Consider the following 27,132-nt stretch of genomic DNA (forward strand, 5'->3'; position numbering starts at 1 on the left):
CCCAAATCTGAGTACACGGGCCTACAACATTTCCGCCTTCATTGGAAATGCAGCCGCCGTAGCCGGAATTCGAATCCGCGACCTGCGGGTCAGCAGCCGAGTACCTTAGCCACTAGACCACCGCGGCAGGGCTACATCAAAATGCCATCGGCATGGCCGGGATTGAACTGGTTTCCTGCAGGTCAGCAGTTGAGCAACGTATCTACTGTCCCAGCAGGGCTAACTCTACATCATGTGCCTTGTTTGTTTGCGATGTCCAGCTCAGGTTACCATGAAGTACACTTACACTTCGAACAATCAATCACGTTAGATGTGTTTAATTTTAAACCAAGCTAATCTGTGAATGGTGACACCTTTTTTTACACTTTAATAAAATAAAGTTACTGTCGATGCAGTTGTCGACCTAGACGTCGGGGCAGAGTTGCTTTTTGCGTTGGCGGACGGGCCCTCCGCAGGCGTCGGTGAAGTGTGCGAAGCATTTCTGTGAAATGTTGTCCTTAGCCTCATTACGAACCCAGAGAAGGCACACTGAAACAAATTGTGAGAAACCAAAAAGAACATTTCAGTAGGTGCAGGACTATCAGCCCGTAAACGTGAGTGATAATTCACTACATGTGGAAATGGTTTCTTGCCAAAGGCTGTCTGAGAAGGTTACTGCCCCCAAAAAGCTATAGCGCTTTTATCGAGGATAATTTGGGAAGACCTAAAAAGTATTGGAGGAAAGCTTCGTAGTGCACCAAGTAGCATCTGCAACTAAAGCGTGGGTGTGCTTTGCGTTGGATAAGAACGGAAGTTTTTTACCCACGCGGCATGTAATCCAATCATACGAATCTTTTTCTACTTCCACTCTGTACTGAAAGAGAAAGTTAGGTGAGGTGGTTAAAATTATTGTTTTGAAAAACGCGAGGGAAATACAACACACAGGTACTAGAAATTGAGAGTGACGTGCTACAAGCAACTAAAGCTTTAATAAAAGACTAGAAAGACACGCGCAAAGCAAAAATCAAGATTGAGAATCAAACGGCCGCAGAATAAATAAGCAATTAAAAAAGTGCCAGGGACGTTTCTACCGCCAGAATAAATTTGAATTCCCATGGCAGATCTTGAGCGCTTGAGCAGATCGCGAATGAAGCGCGTAGGTTCGTCCAGGATTGTTCTGGCCTATTCTGCAATTGACACGCATGCACCATGACGGGAGTAATTAGTACACGGAAGTATAGTTAGGGGTGCGTAGAGGTGTGAAGCGTTTTTTTTTCGGTCATCTATTGCAGCACGTGACTCTAAATATTCAGCTGTGATGGGATAAAAGGCGAGCGCACAAAATGCCTCAGGCGCACCTTCCACTAAATGCGTCAATTTCAGCAGACCGAGAATTCTTGCTTCACGAAGCGATTCGTAGTCTGCGGTTGCTTCAAAGCTGTCATTCGGACGCACTTCACACTCTCAATCTGCAACTCAGGTGTGACTGCGCCACTAAGTTCGAAAAAGTTTACCTGAAACCGCCATTAGTATTCAGAATAAGTTTTATCAAGGTATTCAACTTGGTGGCTTGATAGCGCTATACGGGATAATAGCTATGCAGAACACACACGCTTTGCTGATATAGCTGTATAAAACGATTTCTCGAGTCTTGTGGTCTCAGTTTAAAAACAAATGAGATATTTCTGCGAAGCTTCCCTACAGCGCTTTGAGTTCAAAGACGACAGAGAAACAATATTGTAAATTTTTCCGTGCGCACACAAAGCATGAAAAAAGTAAGTCAAGGAAACAGGTGGGCGCAAACTCACAACTCAGTTTATTAAAAAAAAATTACACGAAGTATATATCCCGGCTTACCTCAAGAGAGAATGTGCGTGAAAAACTATCAAACAAACAAACAAACAAACAAACAAACAAACAAACAAAGTGATCGAAATACGATAGAAAAAAAACACCTTAACAGTAATTCTTTACATAGGTGGCATTTACCGCAAGCAGCAGAATGCAACAACCAAACGTTGTCTTCTTTTGACTTGCTTGCATGTTCGTTTCATACTTTTTTTAACGGACACGCCGTCTTGAGCTATTCCGGGATATATGACTTTGTGTACTTCCTTCATTGAACTGAGTTGCGAGTTTGCGCCCACTTGTCTTCTCGCCTTTAGGTTTTCGTCCGTTTGTGTGTGCGCCGAAACGTTTTCAATTATTTCTTTAAAACAACTCGCCCACCTTTCCATACAATTACGACAGAGGAGCTTTCTTTCTCACCTTAATTCCCTTTTCTGCAGACATTTCCTCCTCCTCAACACTGATTTCTGCATTAGACACGTGTACAATGGCTCCTCAAAATATTTAACTTAGCAGAAATTGGCGCTTTTCGACTGCATTTTGTTATCTCCAATTGTTAGGTCGAAAAGATACATAGCGAAGGGCAAGAGTTTGATTGTGCACGACAGCCCATAGAGACAAGGCAGAAGGGGCGGGCGACAACATGGCGAAGCAGGAAAAAAGATCAGTCATGGCTGATATTCGTCGTATACGAATCTATCGACAGCTAATTATATAATGACCTCATGTGAACAAACTTCTGATGTCAGGACTTTTGCTGTAAAGAGAGTAGAATAGTGGGAGAAAATAGCACGGTCGTTTTTTGTATTTTCACAGGTATAGTTTAGGAGCTCGCCCAACAAAAGCTAGCACGCAAAGACGTAAAAATGAGGATATAGGAGAGAAGGCGTGTCCGACTCTGACGAGTATACGTATTTGTGTTCCCGCAGGCGTCAGGGGACCAAAGAAATTGCTGAAGCTGCCTATAATGCAAAATCGGGTGTTTTGTGTTAAAGCTGTTTACCCCTAGTGCAATCAGGCCGTGAATACATTGATGTAACCTAATATGGAAGCCAAAACGTGCCTGACAGTTTTTTATATGCGTACTCATTTTGCGGTGGCCGCTTTGTAAACCTTGTTTCATGGGATGTGTGCGTATATTTTTCAACGCTTTTTTTATAACTAAAGTTGCTATGTTAGTACGTCATCCTTCATCCTTAGTGCCTGTTGCTCTTTATTGCACAGTTTTTCGAGCTTGACTTCTACTGCGTTCGTTTTCAAGGCAACTTCTGCAATCTCTGAAAAGTTCTACTAAGTTTGCTCGCAGTACGGTGGAAGTTACGCTCGGTGCTTGTCTGAATTCTTCCCAAATACACAACGCGTGGTGGAGCAAGCCATAGGAATCCACGGCAGATTTAGTCGCTCTGAATCAAGCAGTGCAACGCTCGAAGCCACTTTGTTTTCACGTAGGAGATACGGGCTTAACTTGGAGATCTCAAAACCCAGCTTCAGATTGACCCTTGAAAAAAACTATTACTATGGCTATACTGTCATAGACCGTACTCCACTATTTCAGTACCCTCTGCGAACGTTGTTTTTAATACCACAGTTTTCACTACAAGCAAAGTAAGCTTCGCTATTCCCTCTCTATATCAACCATTGAAGATGTCTTACAATGGCCCTGGTACTCGAGATCCATCACAAGGCAAGTGTCGTCCATGTAATAGAATATGCCCTCCAAGACATCTGGATCTATAAAAAAGAGAAAATGAACTGTTACTTTAAGTATAGCAGTGGAAGCTGTGCTCGGGGTGAGCAAAGGGTAAGCTTTCGGGACGTCGCGCCAGCCAGAGCTGGGATAATTTAGACCCCAACCTGCACAGCTTCGAAACAAAACCAGTTTCCTGAGGGTAAGGGCGAGAAAGAACGAGATACAGAGAGAGCGTCTCCTCCTCACCGGGTGCATTCCGTTATGCTCTTTCCCTTATTTTATTTCCTGTTCCCCAATGATCAAGCGGTCTTATTACTCTGTTAAAGACACTCGGTGTAATTAGAGTGAATGGTTATTGAACTCTGTGTTACTCATAAGAGTCTCTTCACACCCAGGCTCTTTCATCACACACAATTTTCTTGCTTTCTTCTAATTTGTATGGACATCAGCAAAGCCATGTAAAAAACGGCTGGCCTGCACGAAACGCGCAGCATAGTCACAGCAAAAGCTGGAAGAGCGGCCTTTCACAGCCTTTTCTAAACACTCATTGGGTAGCTGCTGCACGCACACTTGTTGGGTACCCACTACGGTGTTAATAATAAAGATTTCTGGGACGCAGACACGCGTTTTCTATGCTATCCTTTTGTAAATAATTAGAAGCATTGTATCCGCCTAACACTTGCAAGGAATTTTGTGATACTTGTTCATGCAGAGGCTGATGACGATTAGGAGTTATCACTGATGTGGGTATGCGGCACAGTCAATAGGTGTGGACTGTGAGGTGCCCAAGTACATTATATCCAAGGTTCAGAAGTTTTGCTTTGAGAGACAATTCTTTTGTTGCCACGAGGGAGTTACTTCTGCTTCACATAAGCAAACAAAAGGTGTTCCGCAAGGATCAGTTCTGTCACCTCTTTTAGTTATATCTAATTATCATTCATTCCCGTCCTAAAAAAAATGTTCCTCTTTACGTCTACGCCAACGATATTGCTTTTTTTCGTGATCCCGAGATATCGATAGTTTGTATCAAATCTTACAGTAACATTTGAGGGAGCTTGAGTTATGGCTTGGCGGGTTGTCTTTTTCGCTTAATGTTAGCAAATGGCTCTGCTTGTATTCCTTCTATCCGTTCCCGTATTTATTTCCCTGCATTACCGAAATGATCTGATTTTACAAGTAACAGCACTAAAATATCTTGACATTATTTACATGGACAATTTAAATGTGCAGCAACAAATAGAATCAAACACCCGGAAAGCCGAAAGTTTCCTAGGATTGCTACAACTGTTTTGCAATAAAAATTCAGGGATGCAGAGGGATACGTTACTTGTGATATACAAAGTTTAGGTACGCGCAATTTTGGAGCTTGGTTGCGTCCTGTTTTCCCGAAGTGCTGAGTACAAATTCAGACCTTTTATAATGCTAGAAAGGCAAGCTCTGCGGCTGTGTCTTGGGCTACCTAGCTGTGTCGCAAATAGCGTGCTTCATTTCGAAGCTCGAATCATTCTACTTGACGCTAGATTTCGACAGCTTACCATGAAAACTATTTTTAACTCTCCGATGCGCCCCTCCTCTGTTCCAAGACAGTTTTCATCACATATCCAATTTCTTTCTTTACACGCACGTGGTGTCGTTATCAAAGATACCGAGTCATTTTCGTCGAGTTTCTGTTATCACCTAATCACGTTTCCCTCCAGCATTTAACTCCCGAAACCCTATGCTCGGTGCCAGTTGACTTAATTTTCGATGACATTTTCCCGAAAAATGCAGAGTTACTTCCAAAGCATGTTCTGGAGAGCCTCCTTCAGGACCATCTCAGTCATTTTACCAATCACGAAGTAGTTTTGACGGATGTAACGCAAAATCTTCAGAAGGCTTCAGTAGGTATTTTTTCTCATCAGCTTAATTGGTCTTTTGCGCTCCGATTGCATGACTTCACACCAATTTATCTCGCAGTATTCCTGGCTATTACCTTGGCTTTTCGAAAACTAAGTCCTCAGCAATGAAAAGCTATTATTATTTTGGACGCTTTGTCTGTTTGTACACATCTAACGTCCGCAAAGCAGTCTCCTCTTCTCAGGATATTTTGGTCTCTTTTACCGCGTAGCCTAGCAGAAGTTCGGTTTATTTGGGTACATGGGCATGCTGGATTTGCTCTGAATGAAATTGGTGATTCGCTCGCATCAGCATCTTTAAATATCCTGGTGGTAGGAGTAGCTCCACAGGTTCCTTTTATTACTGCTGAACGATTCAAACGCGTGTTATTCTTAAAAATTAACGAAACATCGCTCCTAAAATGTGAAGAATTTCGGCCCTTGCAATTCACATCGAGCACCGCTAAATGCCTTTCCCGTCAATGGGAGGTGACCTTCACGAGCTCTAGCTGTAGAGTCCCAGGTTCAAAATTTTATATCCACAAATCGGGATTTCATTAACTAACTGAAGGGCAGTTTGCAATGAACCGGAAACAATAACTCCCTTTCTTCTCACATGCCGCTGCTTCGCCTCACTGCGCCAAATAACTCTTGAGAGACCGATTGGCATGCTCAGATTGCCAGTTAATATATCCACCCTTTTATCGTTTGGAGCCAGTCAGTTGGGTGCGGGGTGCAGTGCTCTTCTGTCAGCGCTACATAAAGTCATTCAGGCATGCGCAAGGATACGCTGCTAGTAGTGCTGCCGAATATATCCAATTCTTTCTCCCCCTTCTTCATTCTTGCTAATTTCTTTTACATATTCTTGTTCATTGAATTCTTCTGCACTTTTTCACGTTTTTTCAAAGTAACATTATTATTGTCCTTATCTAATTTCTCTCTCTTTTTTTATCAAGCGTTGTATAAAAAATTTCTAGTATAAGGTACAGTGTGGCCAATTTCCCTTGTGGGTATGAGCCAAGATCTTCTAGGTGACCAGATAAGACAAGGACATCAAAAACAAGTTTTCGTTTAGGGCTGGACCATTAGACAACCCAACCATTACGCTATTCGCATTATGAAAAGCCTCGTTCCTCTTTTGCTGTTTTAAAACGCTTTATTACTCATAATGAAGCGATTTCCTTCCCGACATCAAGCCTGCCTAAGGCAAGTTCGCGAACAAGTCCTAAGCATAGGCGTGGCTCAGTGACTGGGCTGGCACTCAGTGAACCAAGGTCCGAGCCCCACTGTGATCTTGGTATTAGACCTTATTTTTTTATTTCGCGATAGTAGTTACGAATACCGGCAGTGGCGGCGGACAACTACGGCACCGCACATGACCCAAGTTTTGATCTTATAAGAACTTTCGCTGTAAAATTTTATATTCAGCTGTCTTTTTCTACCACACAGTCTTGATGCATATACTTCATCTGGAAGCAATAAATATGGTCTTTCTCCAATGCATATTGCCACAGAAAACTGTCATACCTCAATACAACGCAGGTGCCGCGAATCCAATGAAACACTAACGGTGTAACCGTACCATTTGGACTGATGGGGCCAGCAAACTGCATCGGTGATCCGTGCACAGACACGAGCTTTGACCGAGTGGACCACGAGCATTGAAACACAACAGTAGAGTTTGAAGGACAAGCTCCCTAAAACTACCAACTTTCACTTTTTTGGGGTAGCAATATATATGAGCGCAACTGGCATTGTGTGGTGCCATCACCGTTCTGTCAATATTATGTTTAATTTGAATGTATATAAATATCCATCAGCAAGAAAAATAAATTATGCGATAGGATTCTTAAGTACGCGAACGGAACTAGAACTTTGAACCCAACGCTCTTAGCGTGCTTTGTCCGACAGCTCTGCAATAATACATTCGCACTTCAGTGAAATAACGGTGATCAACTTGTACACACAATTCGCAACTGGTGGTACGCAGATCTCAAAGGCGCGTCAGTGTGTTCATTGCAACCGCGACTTGGGGTGCAGAGTGCGCTTTATAGTAGCGTTATCACATTTTGTTTCAACTGCTCTTGAGAGCTGCAGGAAAAAAAAATAACTGCAGTTCATTTCTGTAATCATTAGCGATGTGAAACGCCGGGTGAGTCATTCTTCGAATGCTAAATGTCACAGATTGCGTAGAGGAGCCACTTTACACATCCTAGTGTTCAATGAAGAAGCGCTTACACAATCAGCACATGTAATATTATAAATGACACCAAATAACGTATACGACATCAAATATAATAATTATTTTTAATATATGTTATACGTCTCAAAACCACGATACAACTACGAGGGGCACCTTAGTGGGGGGCTCCGATAATTTCGACCACCTGGTCTTCCTAAGCGTGCACTGGCATCGCAAAGTAACAGAGCATCCAGGAGTTCACGTCTATCGGAATGCGACCACCGCGGTTGGGAACGAATCGGTGACATTCTTGTCAGCAGACGAGCCCTGAGGTGGACATAAGTAACAAGTGTGACAGTTGTTAGTTCACGCTTATCGTGTGCATATCGGTTCATTACTATCGAGTGTCCTTCTTTCAGTTTGAACAGCGTGGTGCAAGTTTCGCGCTGTGGTAGTCGCTAGTTCACGCTCGTCTTTCGTGCGTACACTTTGCATGCGCCATTTTCGCTTGACCAGCGCCCTGTAAATTTAGGGTTCCATCCCAGTGACCTTCTGACATTCTACTTTGATGGATCCGGTCAGCACTGAAAAATAACAGTGATCTCGTAGGCTATATAGGCTGTTTTCATCGTTTCACAGTTACAGTCGGTCGTAGGAATGCACTATTGGTTTAGGATGTTGCATGAAAAATCTGCACTTGCCATCACCTACGGACGTCTCTATGGTGTGAGGTACAAGTCCGGGCCTGACCAAGAACGTGACTTCTTGCCTGCACAAAATGAACAACGTAATATTAAAGAGGTTGTGCAAATGAAAATTTCACATAATTACAACAAACCAAATCAACGAGTATAATGACTATTTGGGTCTTACCCGATTCTCTACCTTTGTGCACAGCGATCCTCTGTGTAAGGAAAGTCTAAGAGCGTAGCTGCAATAAATTTCGCGCATGGGTAGTGCCTGCTGCCTCTTGTACGCTTCTTTTTACTGCCACACTTCTATGTACTTCTAATCGCCACCAATCGAAGAGTTCATGCGGAAAAGAAATGCTATGCGTGGAGGGAATTGTGCTTGCACGACACTTGTTGTAGCCACCGGCCGAGATTGGTGCTTTGCGAACGCCACGAACTTCGATGTTCCCGTTACGAATTGACCGCTTTCTACATTGACAGGAAATCTTCCTATAGCCCAATCAGCCTCGCTGTGATAATATTAGGTAAGGTTGTATGTCGCAAAACCGTGAAATGGCTTTGATGCTATGGTGAAGAGATCCAAAAATTTTGACCACCTGGCGTTCGTGTGGACTGACATCACATTGGCGGGTCTCTGGCGTGTCGCCTATGCTGAAACGCGAGCGCTCCTGCTGAGATCGAAACCATGGCGATCAGCTGTACAGCCAGGCACAAACCCCACTGCTCAGCCAGTGCACACATTAGCATTTATTATAGAAGTAAGTGTTGTAAAACACAGATAATAATGACCATGAGTGTTGGACATACACGAATGACCACACGGGCATATATTTCATAAACGGAAACATTTGAAGCATATCCACGGAGTGAGCGATGGCCGTCTGTCTGTCTGTCTGTCTGTCTGTCTGTCTGTCTGTGTGTCTGTCTGTCTGCATGTCCGTTTGTCTGTCTGTCTGTCTTTCTGTTTGTCTGTCTGTCTGTATGGAACAGCGTAATTTGTTCTATGATAAGGGAGACGTTACTGGGTACGCCAGAGCGCGAGACATCAACCTAGACCATAAAGAGCTTCGCCCCTAAAAGAAAACGCGGTTTGTGCCATGTTAAAGCAGTGTTGTTTACTTCATGCCACTCTCATCTGGTATCTCAGGCATCTCTAATGTGGGAAGAGGTATAATGGCCAAATTAGGCGCTGCCCTAATGAGAGGCTAAAAGAGCACCGTCACGATGTGCACAAAGCAGTTCAGAAAGATATTGTAATTCACATGCCTCAATTGTGGATGTTCTATTTTTTTACTTAGGTGAGGTGATAAAAATCACCCATCACAAGTCACCCGACAAATTATTGAATCAAATTCTATCGCAAGAGCCGGATCACATGTATCAGTCCCTTCGTTGACTTTATCTGAAAGTGCAGTGTCCTTCCTTATTCATTTGAATCGTGTATGAATTTTCGGTAAGTGACGTTGCCATGGCGGTTGTCTAATCGTGGCGATATTTTCGCCTACCTTTGTGTGCTTGCGCAAGTCTACTTATTTGTTGCAATTTGTGAAGAAACCTTATTTGGCATTTACAGCTCTATCTTATTGTGTCAGTTTGCTCGGCGGTTTCTTCTTTACCGTGATGCGATATACCACTTCAATTATGGGAATGAGCTGACCGCATAGCTCGCCAGATCTTTTTATTTAATAAAATTCGATGAACTCTTCAGGTCCACAGGCAGGAGTGGTGGAGCTAAGATAGGGCAGCCCTTGCTTTATTGATGAGAGCATAGAATCGAAGCACCAGTTAGCTTCACCACTTCTGCAGTACGCCTGGCACAGTTTATCCTGCATTCATGGATATAGAAGGTGCCGCATTTGTGGTGGTGGTGGCGGTCAGGACGCCGCACTCTCCTGTGTAATAAGCGTTTTTAATAGAAAATCTTCAAATTGCTCTGTTCCGAAGGATCACGTCCGTGAGCAAAAAAAAAAAACACGGAGCAATGATAATCTGTGGTCATTTATGCCTACCAACTCTTTCCTAGCCATGGTGTATGGATAAATAATGTTCTTTACTTTATCCTCGTCACTTTGGTAATAGTTATCATCGCATGTTCATAAAGTGTTGGTCGAAAGTGCTCGACTTATCCAGCGTTTTTCACCTGAAAGAAGAAGCGAACGAGTGTGAATAGCCAAGCTGCCAACAAAACTCTGGCTCACAGTCGAGACCACTTGCACAGCCAACGAACATCACGCCATGTTTTGTACTTTCGAAGAAGTGAGGTTTTTTGTGCACTACAGAAATTCACGGTGCGACCGCCGTTTGCCGCCATGGATGAGATATAGTGTGTGTTGCAATACTTGCCGAGAAGCTGAACAGCTGAGTAATCAGTGGTCATATTGACTGCCTTGCCAGTACTCACGTAGATGTCTCGGTAAAGATGTGATCGGAGACATGCATAATGATGAGTATTTCACTTGCGGACATAGCAGCTCAGAGAAATCCACAGATCCCGAAAGTGTGGGCACCAAAAAAGGCCTTGTCGGGACATCCAATGTAAGCTGCGTTCAATTTTTTATAGACTTGAGTATGGCATGAGATAAGTAAAGAACAATTTTGTTTGTTTTACTCAGCCTTCCATTGCTAAAATCAAGTCGTGTTACGTCATTCAGACGCGTTCCAACACTTGGACGACCATATGACTTGGTACTGGCTTCTTAGCTGCTAGCACAGATTGTGTACTATAGTGTCCCGAAAGGAACACAGTTGATATGCGTGATGTGGAGGGGAACAGTGAAATAATTCGGTGCATGATTCTTCATTAGCTCAATATGTACTAATAACATATAAATTCACAACAACAAAAGTCGCCATACTACAACCACAATGGTCACATCCAGGTTGCCTTCCATCTTCGCTACAATGAACAAGCGCCCATTTTCATAACCTCAACGCTCAACTGTTAACCAAAAAGTAGAAAAGCTTCTTATAATGGCAGCGAAATGAACAGCAGCCGCTGCATGTGCCTTTTGAAAACTCCTGTGCCGCTTTTCTTGCCAGGCTGTTTTCAGAACCGGACACTAGTTGTCTGGTAATCGGTGCCTATGATTAGAGTGGTTGATGTCTACGCATCCAGGTTCGAAATGGGGCGGCAGTTTGGGTTATAGATCACTTTCAATGACTCCCTGTTCCCGTTTCAAAGGTTGCGCGAAGGTACGCAGCCAGGTTCCCAACGTAATAACGTGCTGAAGATTGATTAATTTGTGGGGTTTAACGTCCCAAAACAACCATTTAATTATGAGAGACGCCGTAGTGGAGGACTCCGGAAATTTTGACCACCTGGGGTTCTTTAACGTGCACCCAAATCTGAATACACGGGCCTACAACATTTCCGCCTCCATCGGAAATGCAGCCGCCGCAGCCGGGAATCAATCCCGCGACCTAACCAGCTGAAGCCTTGTGCTTGTTCAGTGGGCAGTTTCTTTCTACATGCTTTAACATTATTTGTGTGTGGTCAGAACGAAGACGGGCCCTGAACAGGCGGGCGCATTGGACACGTTGGTGGCATTGGCGTAGCCAGAAGAGGAAAAGGAGGGGTTCCCAGGAATTCATTCTCCCAAAATTTTTTTTGTTTTTTTAATTTGGCCTATGTACGTAGAAATGCGCGCAAGCAAACCCAGAAGTGAACGTACATAAAGGCAGGCGAAACTCGTCACCGAACACAAGCATAAAAAAATTTCTGGCGGCGGACAAGTGGATGGACATTGTGATGTCCGCAAGTGTAACGTTTTGAATCGATGCAATAAAAAGCCACCCGCATCTTCGCACAGGAGGGGGGGGGGGGACTACAAAATGCGTCGCAGAGTACTTGGCGTATGACGTGAATGTTTCGTAATTGGGTATAGTGTGACGACGCCTAATTGTTAATATATTCAGCTTTTTTTATTCTTATTTATTGAGTGATGCAGAAGGCTTGAGTTTAACGCGTGGTGGGACGCTGATGTTGAGCTGCGCTCCACTACTGATTGAAGATACTGCTGCTTTCATCGCATTTAATAGAGTGAAGCAAAGCTTCAAGCAAAGGGAAAGCCAAGACGCCTTTGACTGAATTTCGAACGTGTGATCCAGTGCCTACATATCTGGGGTGATCAGTGAACAGGCTGCGCAGCGAGACCAGTCAGTTTTTGTACCAGCAGACGCTGCCTACGTTGGCTATGCGAGGCGAGAGAAGGAGGGGGGAGGGAAAGATGGTATCAGGCGCAAGCACGCGGCTTGAGACGCGAGCATGCGCAGTGTGAGTGTGAACGGTGCCACTGCCGCCGCTGAAGCTCGATGTCGTGTAACTGAGACATGCTGCGCATTTATTACTTATATTTTTAATATTCCGATGGAGTTGTAAAAAGTGATTAGCATCCTTTTGTAACCCTGCATATTTGGAAACCAACTACAAAGCGATGCGCATATAAACACGTAGCACCCCGCAGCCTTCCTATACAAATAGTTTTTAAGGTGGAACAAGCACTTAGGCGAACAAACAGTCATTATTTATTCAATTATTAACTCATGATGCCTGTTGAGCAGAATAACCCCATCAGCCAAAAGAACACATGACAAGGCTACTAAGTAGGACGGCCCATTTGGACGCCTTCCATACGTTCATGAAACTTCGTTAAAAATATTTTATAAGGCAAACTTTTTCTACCAGTGAAGCTTGGTTCATTCACTCATCAACACCGATGTACTATTCGCCCTACAGATCAAAGTCCTGACTCGGGCAACCATAGTTCATTCGGTCAGCCGAATAAACAACTTTCCTGTGCAGAAAACTGAAGATGGCGAGCAGCATGAAAACAAGTGATCGTAATTTTTGACTCAGATGTCCGGCAGTGCAACCCACACGTTAGCGCATTCGTTCGGAGTAGTGTAGTCTTTGAGTTAAACTTGTGATTCATCGTGCTTTTGCAGCAGATCTCAGAGGCCGCTTAAAAGAAAGCACATGAATAAAATCTGCTGCCCCATGCGTCGCAGCAATGCCAACCAAACCAGGGGCTTTGGCAGAAATACTTTTGGAGCGGGAGGGTGCGGGGGTCACCCAACTTCGACTGAGAAAAGGGGGCAGAGGGAGTCAGTTTTCTTCTGTGACGTCACCATTAGTAGTAGCTGTCGCAGATTCTGGACGTGTATGTCAATGCCATGAAACTCCTCCCCTCTCCATGCGTTTGCTTGTGAAGAGAGTAATTAAATGTGAATTAAGCGCAGTAAAATCAGTAAACAAGTACTGTTTTTAAAACGACAAGCTGTTTTTCAGCAACGGCCTCTAGTCACACCATTTAATGGACTAGTTTACGAAAATGCATCATTGCGGCCGCCCGTTCGATTATTGAAGACATTGTTAATTGTTAAGCGTATATGGGGTATAGTCGTCGTCGGGACGAGGTGCGTTTCACAAGTCAAGGGAGGGTCCGCTTACCACGCGGAATGAGGGGTAGATTCAGCATGTTCTGGTGCATTCATAATTACATTTCGGTTTGGCCTAATACGTGGAGCGCATTTCTTACTGACGATGTTTGTACCTACATGCCTAGGCGCATGATTTTCATATTGAGCTCAATTTTATATATCAAGCAGGCCTGGTCGCACGCAGTGATAGCGTTTAGTCGACATTTTTTTTTACTTTACCGTGCACATCCAAGCGTGCTTCGACACGTAGTAAGTAATAGTTTTGTTAGTTATGCTGCACGCTGTGAATACGATTTCGCACGCGTCATTTTTCGGGAAAACTTTCTTGCAACCTTGGTTGACAATACAGTTGCACTGTGACTTTTGATAGCCATGAAGTAAGTACTCCAATTGTAGAGGTAATATAGTGCAATCTGTGAAAGCAAGGTTCTTGAAAAATGTTTACTTGCTCTCAATCGAAAATTCACTTGGGACCATACTATGCCTACTCACATAGAAATAGCTTGTTCGCTCTTGTTCGCTCTGTATATTCGCTAGGAAACCTAAATTCGCACAAAAGCACGTAATATCTTTTTTTTTGTAGTTTCAGTCGCCCTTCTCCCTGGAACAATAGCATTACGACAAGCTGTCTTTCGTTGTTTACTAACTTGCAGCCGCCAGTTCCCTTAACTCAACAGATTGAGAACTGTACAGAGTATTGTACTACGCAGCATAGATATATTATTTACACACTTTTAAACTAGTAAGTCTAATCAGGTTAGCAGCTCTTACGCCGGTGTGAAGAGGAACAGCCTCGTACTGCAAAAGATGTCTAGTTAATGGGTCACTGATGACCAGGATATCAATTATGGTGCACTATGGAGGATGGTGTAAGTATTTTCCCAAGATTCTGGTACTCTTCCTGTCTGCAGACGCTTTGTAAACAGGGCCACTAGTTTTTCTAACACAATCTGTCTTCAATCTTTCAGCAGATCTGATGTTACCTAATCCTCACCAGCAGCTTTGCCTCTTTGCATGCTCTCCAAAGTTTTTCTGACTTCTTCAATCATTACTGGTAAGATGTAATCTGGATTACTGCTAGTTCTATCCAGGTCATGGTTGGGCTAGCTACTGTACAGATCGCTGTAAACTCGTCCGCTATTTTTACTATTTTATCCATCTTTGTAGTTACTTTGCCTTCCTTGACCCTTAGTGCATACATGTGGTTTTTGCCTATTCGAAGTTTTCTCTGTACTGGTTTAACGCTTCCTCCGTTCTTCAGAGCTTGTTCGATTTTTTTATGTTATACCTTTTAGGATCAAATGGTTTTAGTCACTTGTAGTAATATTCGTAATGCAAAAATAAGCTAGATGGAGACACAAAACTAAGACACAAAAACGATTGGCGCTAGTGCCCGTTCTTCTGTGTTTCTGTCTGTTTCTTTTTTTGCGCTACGAATAAGAATACAAGTTTCCCGACATTGCTTTCCTCTTCTGCCTTTCTTCAAAGCTTCCCTTTTACCAGAACACATGAACGCCCCCTCCCTCCTTTACCCCACGTCCACACGCCTTTTTGTACAGCTTTCCGATTTACCCCTCCCCCACCTCGTTTTTTAGCCTCTCTCGCTCTCTTTTGTGTTTCACCGAGAAGTGGTTAGGATAATTTCTGTACGAACCAAAAGTGTTGATTTCGGGTTGTTCAAGCCTGTAAAGCCTGTAGGACACCTAGAACAGCCGAAGCTGAAGAAAGGAAATACTTTAGAGGCCATATTCACAATTTCGCTTTTAGGAAACAGCCTCGGCTCTCGTCGGTCCACCGAATTCCACCATCTCTCTATTCCACCAATCCTGAAACATTAGCAGGCGCGTAATGAGTACACCTGTACCTAAGAGGTCCATGTCCAGTTGATGTCCTACAGCTTGAAGGTTGCATATTGACACCTGTGTCGACTATTTTTGAGGAACTGGCTGGGCACTGAGTACACTTTGCCGCAGCATGACGGGATAAGGCTCGACTATAGAGAACACCTGCACGATGTCGGAGAGGCGACAACACAAGCTTTTGTTGCACTATTGCCTCTACCTTCATTCCGGAACGTTCGCTGAGAAGGGCGTGGGGAAGGAGACCGTGAGAGGAGTCGGCGCAGAAGGTGTTAGTCGGAACCAGCAGCGAAGAGATTCTATGACTCCTAGTATGCTTCACTCTTCGAAGGATGGAGCCATTGTGGCAATGGGCCGGGGCTTGATCCCGTGACCTCCGAGTCAACGGCCGAGTGCCTTAGCCACTAGACTACCGTGGTGGGTGACAGCTCAGGGGAGCATTCCTAAGACGCAGATCACAGTATGAACTTTTCACAAACTAAAGTCCTCGCCACTGAAACAAATCACTGTAGACAACTTCTACTAAAAGCCTGGCACATCCAAGCTATTTCGAACAACCTTGACCACTAACAGTTCTGCCTCGTCTGTACGAACAAAGTACACGTGTATCTACGCCGCGCCCACAGAATGGCGCCCGCCACAGAGCCCGGCACCAGAGATGTACTCTACTGGCCTTTCACAAAACAGAAGAAGCGTTTCATGTCAGGAAGGTAGCACGGGAGCTCAAGGACTAACGGCATAGCCTCAACATAGCATTTTTGGCGGGTCATGTCTATTAAGGGGGTTCTAGCCGCTGTGAAGCGGAAAAGAGAAACATCATCCACCGTTCTAATCCGGCAACCGAGGCAGTTGTAAACGTCTCTTCGGCACCACTGGCCACATATATGTGCGTGCACATAATTACAGCATCAAAACAAAGAAAAGAAACACTGCAACAGCAAAACAAACTAGACTTGCGTCTTACTTCAAGAAAGTCTGAACAGATGAAGCGGACACAGAAGAGCTGCCTCTTTCGGAAGACAAAGTTTGCCCTTCCTCAGCACAGGTGGAAAGCCAAGTGCGTCGGCACTTCTGTAGCGACTAAGGAGAATGCACCGGTCTACGTGAATCACCCGAGAAAGAACACAAGCACGACACCCACACGTCGCCGGCAGATGATGTTGGCTGCCGTGTAACTCCAAGTGACCCATTTTCGGTAATCAATGCTGCGCAAAGTGGCAAGCACTTACGCAATCCGGTTCACCTTCTGTCTTTGCGACAACTGGAAACACTTTTGACTTTGGGCTGTTAGTTTTAAAGAATAAAGGTGTAAGTAATCTAGCAACAATGGGGAGACTGCTGCTCAATCCGTCGACCTCTCCTAGAAAATATAACTATCCAGCCACTGGGGAAAAAAATCTGAAACTACAACCTCACTGGATAGTTCGTTACCAACGGCTCATTTATTCAGAGAAGCTTCAGGGAGCCCTATGAAAAAACTGTAGTTTTCGCAGGCGAGTGTGGGAAAAAGGGACATCATCACAGTTTGGGCTCATTTGTGACAACTATAAGAAAGCCATGAATGCCTTTATGAGCCATGAATCTAGCAGTTACCACGCCATGTCAATAACGCTGTCGGAGAACTTTTTAGCAGTCTGGTCCCACTCACACAATACATCTTGACAAACCTTGACCACAGCCTTAAAAAGCGGGTGGAAGAAAACCGCAAGAACTTGCTGCCAATATTCGAAACAATCATTTTCTCTGTTAGGCAAGAGGTGCACTTTGCAATACGGATGACTCTGTCTTATTAATATTTTTAAAGTGCCACCATTAAAAAACGACGGAAATTTCTCGGCACTGCTTGGGATACGAGGAAAATGTAGAGATACCACTTAGAGAGCTCACATGAAAACATCTCCGGCGAATGCACTCTGCACGAGTCCGAAAATTCAAAATGAAATGATCACACTCTGTGGTAAAATTATATATAGAAAGATAGTTGAAAATGTCAACCCATGTTCGCGTTCTCCTGTCCTAGCAGACGAGGCGACTCATATATCTAGCGCTGCCAGCCTTTTTTGAAGTGTAAAGTACGTCAAACACGACACGATGGGAGTACCCGTACTGAAAGAAGATTTTGTGGACTTTGCTCTCGCGTACGACCTGACTGGCGAGGCACTGGGGAGCCCAATCCTAAACAGCCTTATTGGCGGTGGCTTTGACCTGAATATATTTTGCGGACAAGAATACGACGGCATGGCATCAATGAGCGGCCACCTAAACGGTGTATAGGCCTTCATTCGCCAAACCACGCCCAAAGCGTTGTACGTGCATTGTAGCGCCCACTCACTAAACCTTGCACTGCTTTGCGCATGCAAACTTTCCAGCGTCCGCCACAGTTTTGGGGACTGTATCAATAACCTGTGCGTTTGTAAGAGCTTCGTCTCAGAGGACGAACCAAATGCAATACAAGGTAGAAGACATAACACAGGAAAAAAGGAAATCAATTCTCTCCTTTTGTCAGACAAGGTGGGTGGAGAGTCATGATGCCGTTCAGCGTTTTTTTTAGCTGTACGAGCCCATCCTGCAGTTTCTTCAACATTTCGAGGACGAGGCCGTGTCATCTGATACTTTATCAAAAGGGTCTCAGCTGCTCACTGTCATTACCAAGCCCGAGTTTGTTGTTTCACTTCAAATCGTCAGTGACCTCTTTTCTTTGACCCTGCCACTTTACAACTTTCTTCAAATGTTAAGTGCGACTTGTCACAAGCGTGTATTACGTAGTTAATGTTATGGGCGGTCTTCCCAGAAAAAATCTGAGCACCGGAACAAAATTTAACAGGATATTTAGGAAGTTTGTCTTTTTGCTGATTATCACAAACGTTGAGATGGCCCTACTACGAATCACTGGAAGGCTGCAGATGCAAAGAAGCAACATACCGTCTGCTACTCCCAAAACGTATTTACCAAGGAATGTGAAACTGCCTTTGCTGGTGGACCTTGAAAATCAATTAAGGGACCGGTTCTATGCCCATAAGGTCCTGATTCACCTTAAATTTCTGCTGCCGACATTCTGCGCATCGGCTAGGCTTTCTGCTGTTAATAACGCAGTTCAGTTTTACCTTGATGACATTTCTTCGGCTAATGCCATTGAAACCGAGTTCACACTGTGGTTGAGTAAGAGCTGCCAGATCAAAGAAAAGGATCGCCCAGCTTGCGCTCTACAGGCCTTAGCGATGTGCAACCGTGAGTTTTTCCCGAACATCTACAGAGTGCTTTCCATCCTGGCGACCCTACCCGCGTCAACGTCGACACCGGAACGCACTTTTTTGACGCTTCGAAGGCTGAAATGTTACCTCAGAGTCATATGAGCATCGAGAGATTGACCAGACTAGTGCTCCTCAGCGTCCATCGACAAATTTAAGTGACCCCCTAGCAAGTTACATTTTTCAAGTTGCCTAGAAAGAAGAACTTTCTCGTTTTGACATTTCTCAGTGCTTCAAGAGTCTCCTTTATTCGTTTGTACTCATCACATTCTGTTTTCGTACCACGGTCACATTGCGTTATTTTATCAGGAGCCATTGGTGTTCACATGAGTTGTATAGTCAAAAACAACTTTGTGGCACACTTGACATCTTCACAAATATTGTGTCTCCACATTCAACAAAGTTCCAATAAAACGTAAATAATCTACTACCACAATTTGGCCTTCGCGATAAGTGCATGCACTCATCTGCATAAAAAAACGACGAGCACTTGAAACTGCATCGACAAACAGTTTTCGCTGGCAGCTTCCAGTATATATTTGCATGGTGCTAGGCAATGGCATGCATGACAAAGGCGGTATAGTGTTTGTTCATGAAACCGTGCATGGTGCCCCCGTCTTTGGTGATGTTATAGTCCGAACCTTTATTTCTTGCGTTGACCATATTTAGACGTTAATACAGCAATTTTTATCTAGGTAAATTAATTAAAAAGTACCAACAAAACAATAAATGTAAGCGATGTACTTTATTCTTACACGAAAATAAGCTGGTATCAATCTTCAGCATTTGCACAGCTACTACACCCCCCCCCCCCCCCGAAAAAAATTCCTGGGTACCGCCCTGGCAGTTAGTACCTGACAAATCCGCTGCGGAATTTCCGAGCTACAGACCGTAAAAGCGTACAGACCGTAAAGTGACTCGGTAAGTTTTCTGTGTGCTGTTTTTTTTTTGTGTGAATTCGCACAGATGTAAAAATCTCGTGAAGCTCACCGCAGCGAAAACAGCCCTCCTGGTACACTTGTGTCAGGTGTGTCATCACCACCACTTATAATCGGAAAACGCATTGTCCAAGTGATCCTTTTGATCGCTGCTGCTCTGACGAACCATACCCACGCAACAAGAAGCGCATGCTCTATGACCAATTAAAATGCTTAGTTCACGTGAATCTAATAAAACGTTTTCACGCGTCTACGACTTCTGCAGTTGTGTCAACAATGACAACCGTGAAACATTTTTCACGTATGGAAGTGCTATTCACAACGTTAACGTATTCTGAGGTGAACGAGCTTGATATACCTCCACCATAGGATTATTTTAGAAACTGCGGTGGGCACATTTCAAGGACGAACGCCTGAAAGGACTAATTCTTTTTGCTCGGTAAGCCGCTCAAAACATAACCAATGAAGTTGCGTGATAGGCAGGTTTTCGCGTTTAACAGCTGTGGCTAATCGTCTGTAGTGGTTTCCCTAAACAGAAAGTTAAACGAAAATATTCGTCAGATCCCACATACCTTGAAAATGGATATGCTAGGTGAAGCATGTGGATAGAAGGTCGATGTGCCTATTTTTCATATTGAGCAAAAAGTTATCAAGTAGCGCTAAATATATGTCCAAATCTATGCACACATATAGGTTAAAGAGGCGCGTATGTTTTATACCACCAGTTGTTTATAGTTGCGGAATGATGCCAACAACTACATGGATACTAGTAACCCCAGAAGCGGTAAGCTGATGTCAAGCGCTGGTGCTTGGTCTAGTGTGTGCACGGATGACAGCCTTCAGTCTGCTACTCAAATCAACTTCAGCGGATTTCGCCTAACTACAATTCGCGCAAACCCGACATAATGACTGTATTATAAGAGTACATACGTAATGTTCATGAAATCGGATAGCCTGAACTCCAACCGCACTTGACGTTACACGAACATTAGGGTATGTTTGAAAAGTATACTTGAGGCCTGACGTGGCTCTGTGGTAGAACACTTTATTGCCAAGCAGAATCCTAGGGTTAGATGGCAGGTGGGACACTGACATTTATTGCTTCCATTCGTCTGGTCAAAGCTGCCTATGGTAGTTTCTTCTTAACGCTCATTAGTGAAAGGTACCCATGTGTGTTCTTGCCGTTTAAGGGCAGATATAAAGGGTTTATAACTTGGGGCACGTACTCTTATAATAGTGGCCAATACCCGCCCTGGGCATGTGCTACTCATTTTTTATCAAAGTGTTTGACGATGTACGTGACGATACTGTGACATAATCATGTTATGAGCAGCGCGTCATAGTCGTCAGACCATCTTACTCTATCATACTAATTTTGGTGTACCCCAAGTTAAGGAGGTGATCATGAGAACGCCCAGATGTGCGTGGATAGATAAATAGATCGATAGATAGAGAGATAGATAGATAGATAGATAGATAGATAAAATGATAGATAGATAGATAGATAAATAGATAGATAGATAGATAGATAGATAGATAGATAGATAGATAGATGGATAATCCATATTATCTGCTTGCCGGAACACTGTTTTTTCTTCCTTGCGCGATGGCAAACAGCGCACGCATCATAGAAAACACAGCAACAGCTGCGGTGGGAACAGCAGCTTTTGCGCACAACGCGAAACCAAACACCTTATGGCAACACCGCACTATTTTCGAGATATCCGGTGAAGTTCACCCATACCTTGGCGAACGATCAGTCTCACGGAGGGTCCACACGAAGGTTGCTGTCTGTGCCTCGTAGTCAATAGTGGTGCGATTAGCCATCATACACTCGAAAGTGGGGTCCGAGACCGCAATGGCTAGTGCGGACTCCCAGCTCGAGATGATCTGCAATGTGGAAGTGACACAACTGTCAAAAAACACAAACTGCCTTACGCGGGCCCCTTAACAGACACGGGGTGTTTGGTGGTTGTGTTTTTACACACAGTGCAGGAACTCTTGGTATCGGTTGGTCCATGCCGATAGAGTCAAAAAATAATTTTAACGCGGTAGTGTCAGAGAGCTTGTTTTTCAGAAGTTCCGTCATTGATGTCGCCGTCGTTGCTTGTGAGCGAAAAATCATCGTCTCACGCTTGACCCGGAAATTGAGGACGATCCAATGAATGGAAGAAAACTGAGGTACGAGTGGGGATTCAACACGGGATGGCTGGGGAGCAAGCAGATGTTGTACCACGCGGCCACGCCTCTGCTTATAAATACTGTGAGCAAAACTTCCTCTGCTTGGAAATGCTGTGAAAGCAACGCATGCTTTACAAAAACAGGCATTCTGTATACATGCTTCACAATGAAACTTAAAATATTGCAGAATATTTTGTGGTACAAGCGCCCATTGCCATTGAGCGTCAGAACATGTGATTATCATAATGTCTTCGTGGTAAAAAAGTGTTAACCCACTGCAAAAGGCACACACGCTACAGCACTTGTTTCTCAAGGCTGCGTAGTGGGTGCATAGCAAGCTAGAAACGGTTTCATGCGCAGAGTGTTTCAAGTGTACGCGCTAGGAACAGAATATCGCTATCGCGTTCAGCTCTTGAAAAGAAACCTTTAGGGTCCTCTAAATTTTTGAACGCAGGATTTCGGTGAGGTGCACTATACATCTTGCTACGCATGCTCTCTGTTTAAGCCTTGCCACTTTCTTTCACAGACGAAAGGCCAAACTGACGATGTGCCGATAAGAGCTTAGTCTACTCGCAACTTCCAGATACTATGACGCCACTTAGCGGTGGCAGCCAGAATCTCTGTGAAGATCATTGAAGTTTTGGGCCTGCTTCAAACAGAAAATGTTGCTGCTTGATTTACCTGCGTTTGTGGACACTTTGCAACGTTATGAATGGCCTAGATATTACCGGAACCTTGGGAGTTTCTCAAGTTAAAGGGAAAGTAGAAATAAAAAGGAAAAGCCGACTGATTGCAAACCTTGTTACTCACAGCCTATATGCGCCGTGAGGTAAAATAATCCTGAAGTTCAAATTAGTGCCCAACAAACTATTATTGGTAAGGAGGGTTGTATTTAACAGGCACATAGCCAAGGCCGTGAATGTATGCAGCACCCATTCTGAGTGCGAGTATAAGAACTTTCAGGTTGGGAAATTTCGCGCTCAAACAGTCTGGGCGGCGCGGGGTTTGTGCAAACAGTACCAATAAAATTTGCAATGCGGTCCGCATTTAGGTTAAAATGAAAACACCACTTCCAGAACGTTCATCCCCTCGTTACACTTCTGAAGTGTCTGTGAAGTACCTACATGAATTTCACAATTGCAGCAATTTGTGTTTGGTATTACTCTCTGATGGCGCTTTTTTTTTGTTTTGGCCTCACATGATTCCATCTGTTGCACTTCTCAAACACTGAAACAAGGTATAGTAACAGGAACGTCCACTCCAAAACTTCAGGATTTCATATTACCACCATGCGTTCGCGCTGCTTGCCGAATTCATCCTGTTGAAATTCGGCTGTTATTTTTTCAATGAATAAAGGGCCCTAAAATCACATTACCAGTAATCTGACTTGGTACTTGTGGTTTGGCGTTGAAAAACAAGTGTTTTTTGTCAGACTGATATACTTCTTTCTTTTAGGTGAGCTGAACAAGCTTTGCGCAGATTACATTGTAAGCAAATTGTGCGACAAAGTGCGTCTCCAAAAATGTTTCTGGCATTACTGAAAATTCGTACTGAGGCTTCCATCACAATACTTTTCAACTTGACACAAGGCATTGCGCACGGTTGCTCACAAAGCCGGGTGAAGAGTGTACGTGCCTGCCTTATATACAATTTTGCGCATACTTATCTACACAATGTCCTACCCGGCACATTGGGTAGATAAGGGCCGACGCTCCGTTCGCCGCTATCAGTCCGAGACTGCTATCTGTGCGAGACTGCGGCTGTAATTGTACTTTCCGTTTACCGGGCACAGGTTCGCCCAAATAAACAGTTAAATCCCAACACGAAGTCTCCTGTCTTCGGCCACGTCACGACCCCGTGACAATATGTTCACTTATTATAGTATGCTAGCGCTTTGCTATTTTCTCAAAAAATTAGAAATTGAAGAGCATATGAAGTGCGAAATATTGTACTCTTCGCCAGAAGTGTACTTTCCAGTACGGACTCTCTCGGTGTAATCATCTAAATGACAGCTATGTTACATGTACAGTCACGCCACCTATAGGTCGTTAAATTTGCCAATAGTTTTGAAGAGAGCGTGAGCTCGTCCTAATTTAGTTCGAGCCTCCAACTCTTGAGTATAAGCTGGCGAGAGGCATGGAATGGAGGCAGACACATGATAGTTATGACTATGATTGACGATGTCGAAGCTACAAAGAAATTAAGGATGTCCTTCTTTAATTCTCTTCATCTGTTTCTCTTTATTGAGTCTTCTCTTTTTCTATCGCGTTTCTTTTTATTTTGTTTCTTTTGTAGCGATAGCTACACAGTGCGAGTCACAGCCTCTCCTAAATAGCTATTAGAGGGAACTCGAGCGCTAGTGTCTATGGGAGCTGCACCGCATAGCACTTCAGCAAGCATGGGAATTAGGTGTAAGACATGATTTGGCTTAGTCTCTGCACTTTACAATCGTTCTGGCTTTGCGTGGCTTGAGCTGCTTTGTCGGAAAGCAACTATCTCAAATGTTCGGCAGTTACTCTTCACCAACTTATCTTTTTAGGCTTACCACTTCAAACCGGGGCACGAAGTGAAATACTGTTTGTTTTTTCCTTCAAGGCAGAACTAAAAAAGAGCGATAAGCGAAACCAGAAGTGAGTCCGCCGACCGCAAGCACGAATACTAAGCAAATCTATGTCATACCTATGATTCCCATGGTCGCTGAACGATCCCCTGTAGTTAACTTCAGGAAACTTCATGGTCCTAATCAAAGCGGTATCGCGTGGACACACAAGTGCCGTTCTGCGGATGCGTGAGGAGCAGTGAATGCGCGTGCCTCATCAGTCTGTGGATTCCAGAGGAGTTACGTCACAGCCGAGGCAGACGCATTCTGATACTACCCTGTGACTTGTGCACCTTGAGCCACGCTGCCCTCTTCTGCGGTCGCGTATATCGTGGCACCACTTCTACATAGCGGGCCGTTTCCTGTGTGCTGTAGCCATGGTCAAAGAGAGTGAAATTTCTGCTCAGCGGAGCCAAAGAGCGCCGAAGCAACTCATCGGATGCCTAAGTAGTTGCCTGGCCATTAGCCGTTAAGCGTCGGAAGAGTCAAGAGAACGACGAATAAATGTACGGCAGATACTCGGGCAAGAAAATCCTAGAAAAGCGTCATAGCCAGGAGGCTGAGCAACGTGCCCGACGATCTCAGCGTGAGCAACAGCAAGACGTCGTCAATAACGTCATAGCTCGCAGTGAAAGCGCCAGAGCGACTCCTATCTTCGCGACGAGCTTCATGCACAATCCGTTTGTATATGCGTGTGATGTGTGTGAAATACTGTAGCACATGAACGACTCTATGTCAGTAAGTAGCACCATGCGCGAAGTGTTCAGTTTAGCGGTGCCGCGTTACACGGCGTAGCCGAGCCTAACCACTGCTATTTTTTTCTTTTTTATCTTATATATCCTTCTTTTCTTTTTTTCTTCGTGCAATTTTTTTAATGCTCTAGACTTTTTCAAAAAATAGCTTCAAAGGGCTCTTTGTTCCGAAATGCTGATATCAACTTCGTTGCCCTCACCTTTTGTTTCGAGCGGAAAATAGGTGTCCGCAACCAAGTAAAAAGAAAATTAAAAGGAACAGCAAGAAAGTTTTTTTTTTGTCGACGTCAAAACTGAACCCAGGCCTTCTACGTGGCAAGCAGGTGTTCTGCATTGCAACACCACCAGCGAATGAAACAGCTACAATGGAGGCTAGTGGTCAACTGGTTACTGTACTTTTGCACGTACCTTAGGATAGTTCGAAGTGGATAATGTTACACCCACAACGCTTCGTTTCCACGCGATATGGTTCAAGGCGATGCGCAGGGCACCCGATCACAGTCCCGCATATCGAGTTGCTAAGGTACTCGGCTGCTGATCCGGCCGTTGTGGCCGCACTTTCATTAGAGGCGAAAATGCTTGAGGCCCATGTGCTCTGATTTGAGTGCACGGTGAAGAACCCCAAGTTGTTGAGATATTCTAAGCCCTCTACTGTAGCGTCTCTTGTAGTCATATAGTGGTTTTGGGATGTTTAACTCCAACATACACTATTATTGCGCTGCCGTACTCTGCATTTAAATGAATAGCTAGCTCAGACACGCTTCGAATTTTTTTCCTGTTTCTTTTTTGTTGCCTTTTTTATCTCATTATCGATTTCCTCTCTAAATATTTCTGTTTTTGTGCTTCTTTTCTGTTTGTTTTCCTTTTTTCTATGCTTTGTTGTACCTTCCTTCCTTCTAGTTCTTCTCTTCAACATCACTCCTCATCCTTGTTGCCCTCGCTTTCCTTTCACACTCCGTCACACACCATACAATACAAGGCTACGCTCTGCTCTGCTCTCGTGTCTGGATAGCCGAGTGGTTACGACGCCGGTGCCTGGATCACGGGCATGCCGGGTTGACTCTTACATCACTAAAAATTTAGTTGGCAAAAATTTATTTTTATTACTTTCATGGCTTTCTTTCCTATAATAAGCTTCAGTACCTACCAACCTATCTATCTCTCTCTCCACTACTTAGTTCTCATTCTTTCCTCGTCACGATTATGAAATCTCACGTCGGACAAACCGGCACACGTGAACACAAAAGATGAAAAAGCGGGTGCAGGGAGCACGTGCCATGAGCACCATGAGAGTTTACAGTTTGTTCTAGAAAGACTCGTGGTTGGATTAAGCAGCTATGTTGTTGATATTTCTCCAGTACCTGTTTTGAAAACTGTATACCTTGAAGCTGTCCGGTAGATGGAGCACCTTCAACTTCATGGGACCACCCGGTGCTCCGAGCTTGGCTTGGATAACGTTGGTGCTGCATAGCGAGAAAACAAAGACAACGGCAAACACTTGACGCATCATCGCGTTATTTCACTCTATGCAGTCTCCATTTGGGAACCTCTGGGGCCCCTACATATATGCACCGCCGAGCGTTCGTTCTGTGACCTTGTATACACGTGGCGCAGTCTCTGCTTCATGAGCATTTTCGAGGTGCAGTTTGCTTATGTGAAAATGCAGTTTTTTGCTTTGAACCAACAGCTCGCCGGGGCTCTTCAGATTCTCGCCATTATCGCATATCAGCCGTTGTTACGACAGTTGTCGTAAAGGCGAGAATGCCATCACCGTTGATTGTGCACTGGTATCAGCTATGGTTATTGCAGAGGTCCATCAGGCGTTCCGTTCACGTAGTTCCTCAAGGAGAC

The 27,132-nt window shown here is 44.2% G+C and overlaps 1 protein-coding gene across 3 annotated transcripts; it reads right to left on the reverse strand.

The window, feature by feature from the left end:
• Positions 1-301: 301 nt before the first annotated feature.
• LOC119167930 (uncharacterized) lies at positions 302-26,863 on the reverse strand. 3 transcript variants are annotated; one of them, XM_075888635.1, is made up of 5 exons: positions 26,663-26,863; positions 21,494-21,639; positions 8,281-8,342; positions 3,481-3,558; positions 302-528 (listed from the first exon to the last, which is right to left on the reverse strand). In XM_075888635.1, exons 1-5 carry the CDS (start codon positions 26,789-26,791, stop codon positions 404-406), a joined length of 540 nt encoding a protein of 179 aa, XP_075744750.1. In that variant the 5' UTR covers positions 26,792-26,863; the 3' UTR covers positions 302-403. The 3 variants fall into 3 exon arrangements, with proteins under 3 accessions (XP_075744750.1, XP_037275320.2, XP_075744751.1); XM_037419423.2 differs by having other exon boundaries at positions 8,275-8,342; positions 26,663-26,859; XM_075888636.1 differs by having other exon boundaries at positions 8,275-8,342; positions 26,643-26,856.
• Between the last annotated feature and the right edge of the window lie 269 nt (positions 26,864-27,132).

Source organism: Rhipicephalus microplus, chromosome 3 (assembly GCF_043290135.1).
Source record: "Rhipicephalus microplus isolate Deutch F79 chromosome 3, USDA_Rmic, whole genome shotgun sequence".
Taxonomy (NCBI): Eukaryota; Metazoa; Arthropoda; class Arachnida; order Ixodida; family Ixodidae; genus Rhipicephalus; species Rhipicephalus microplus.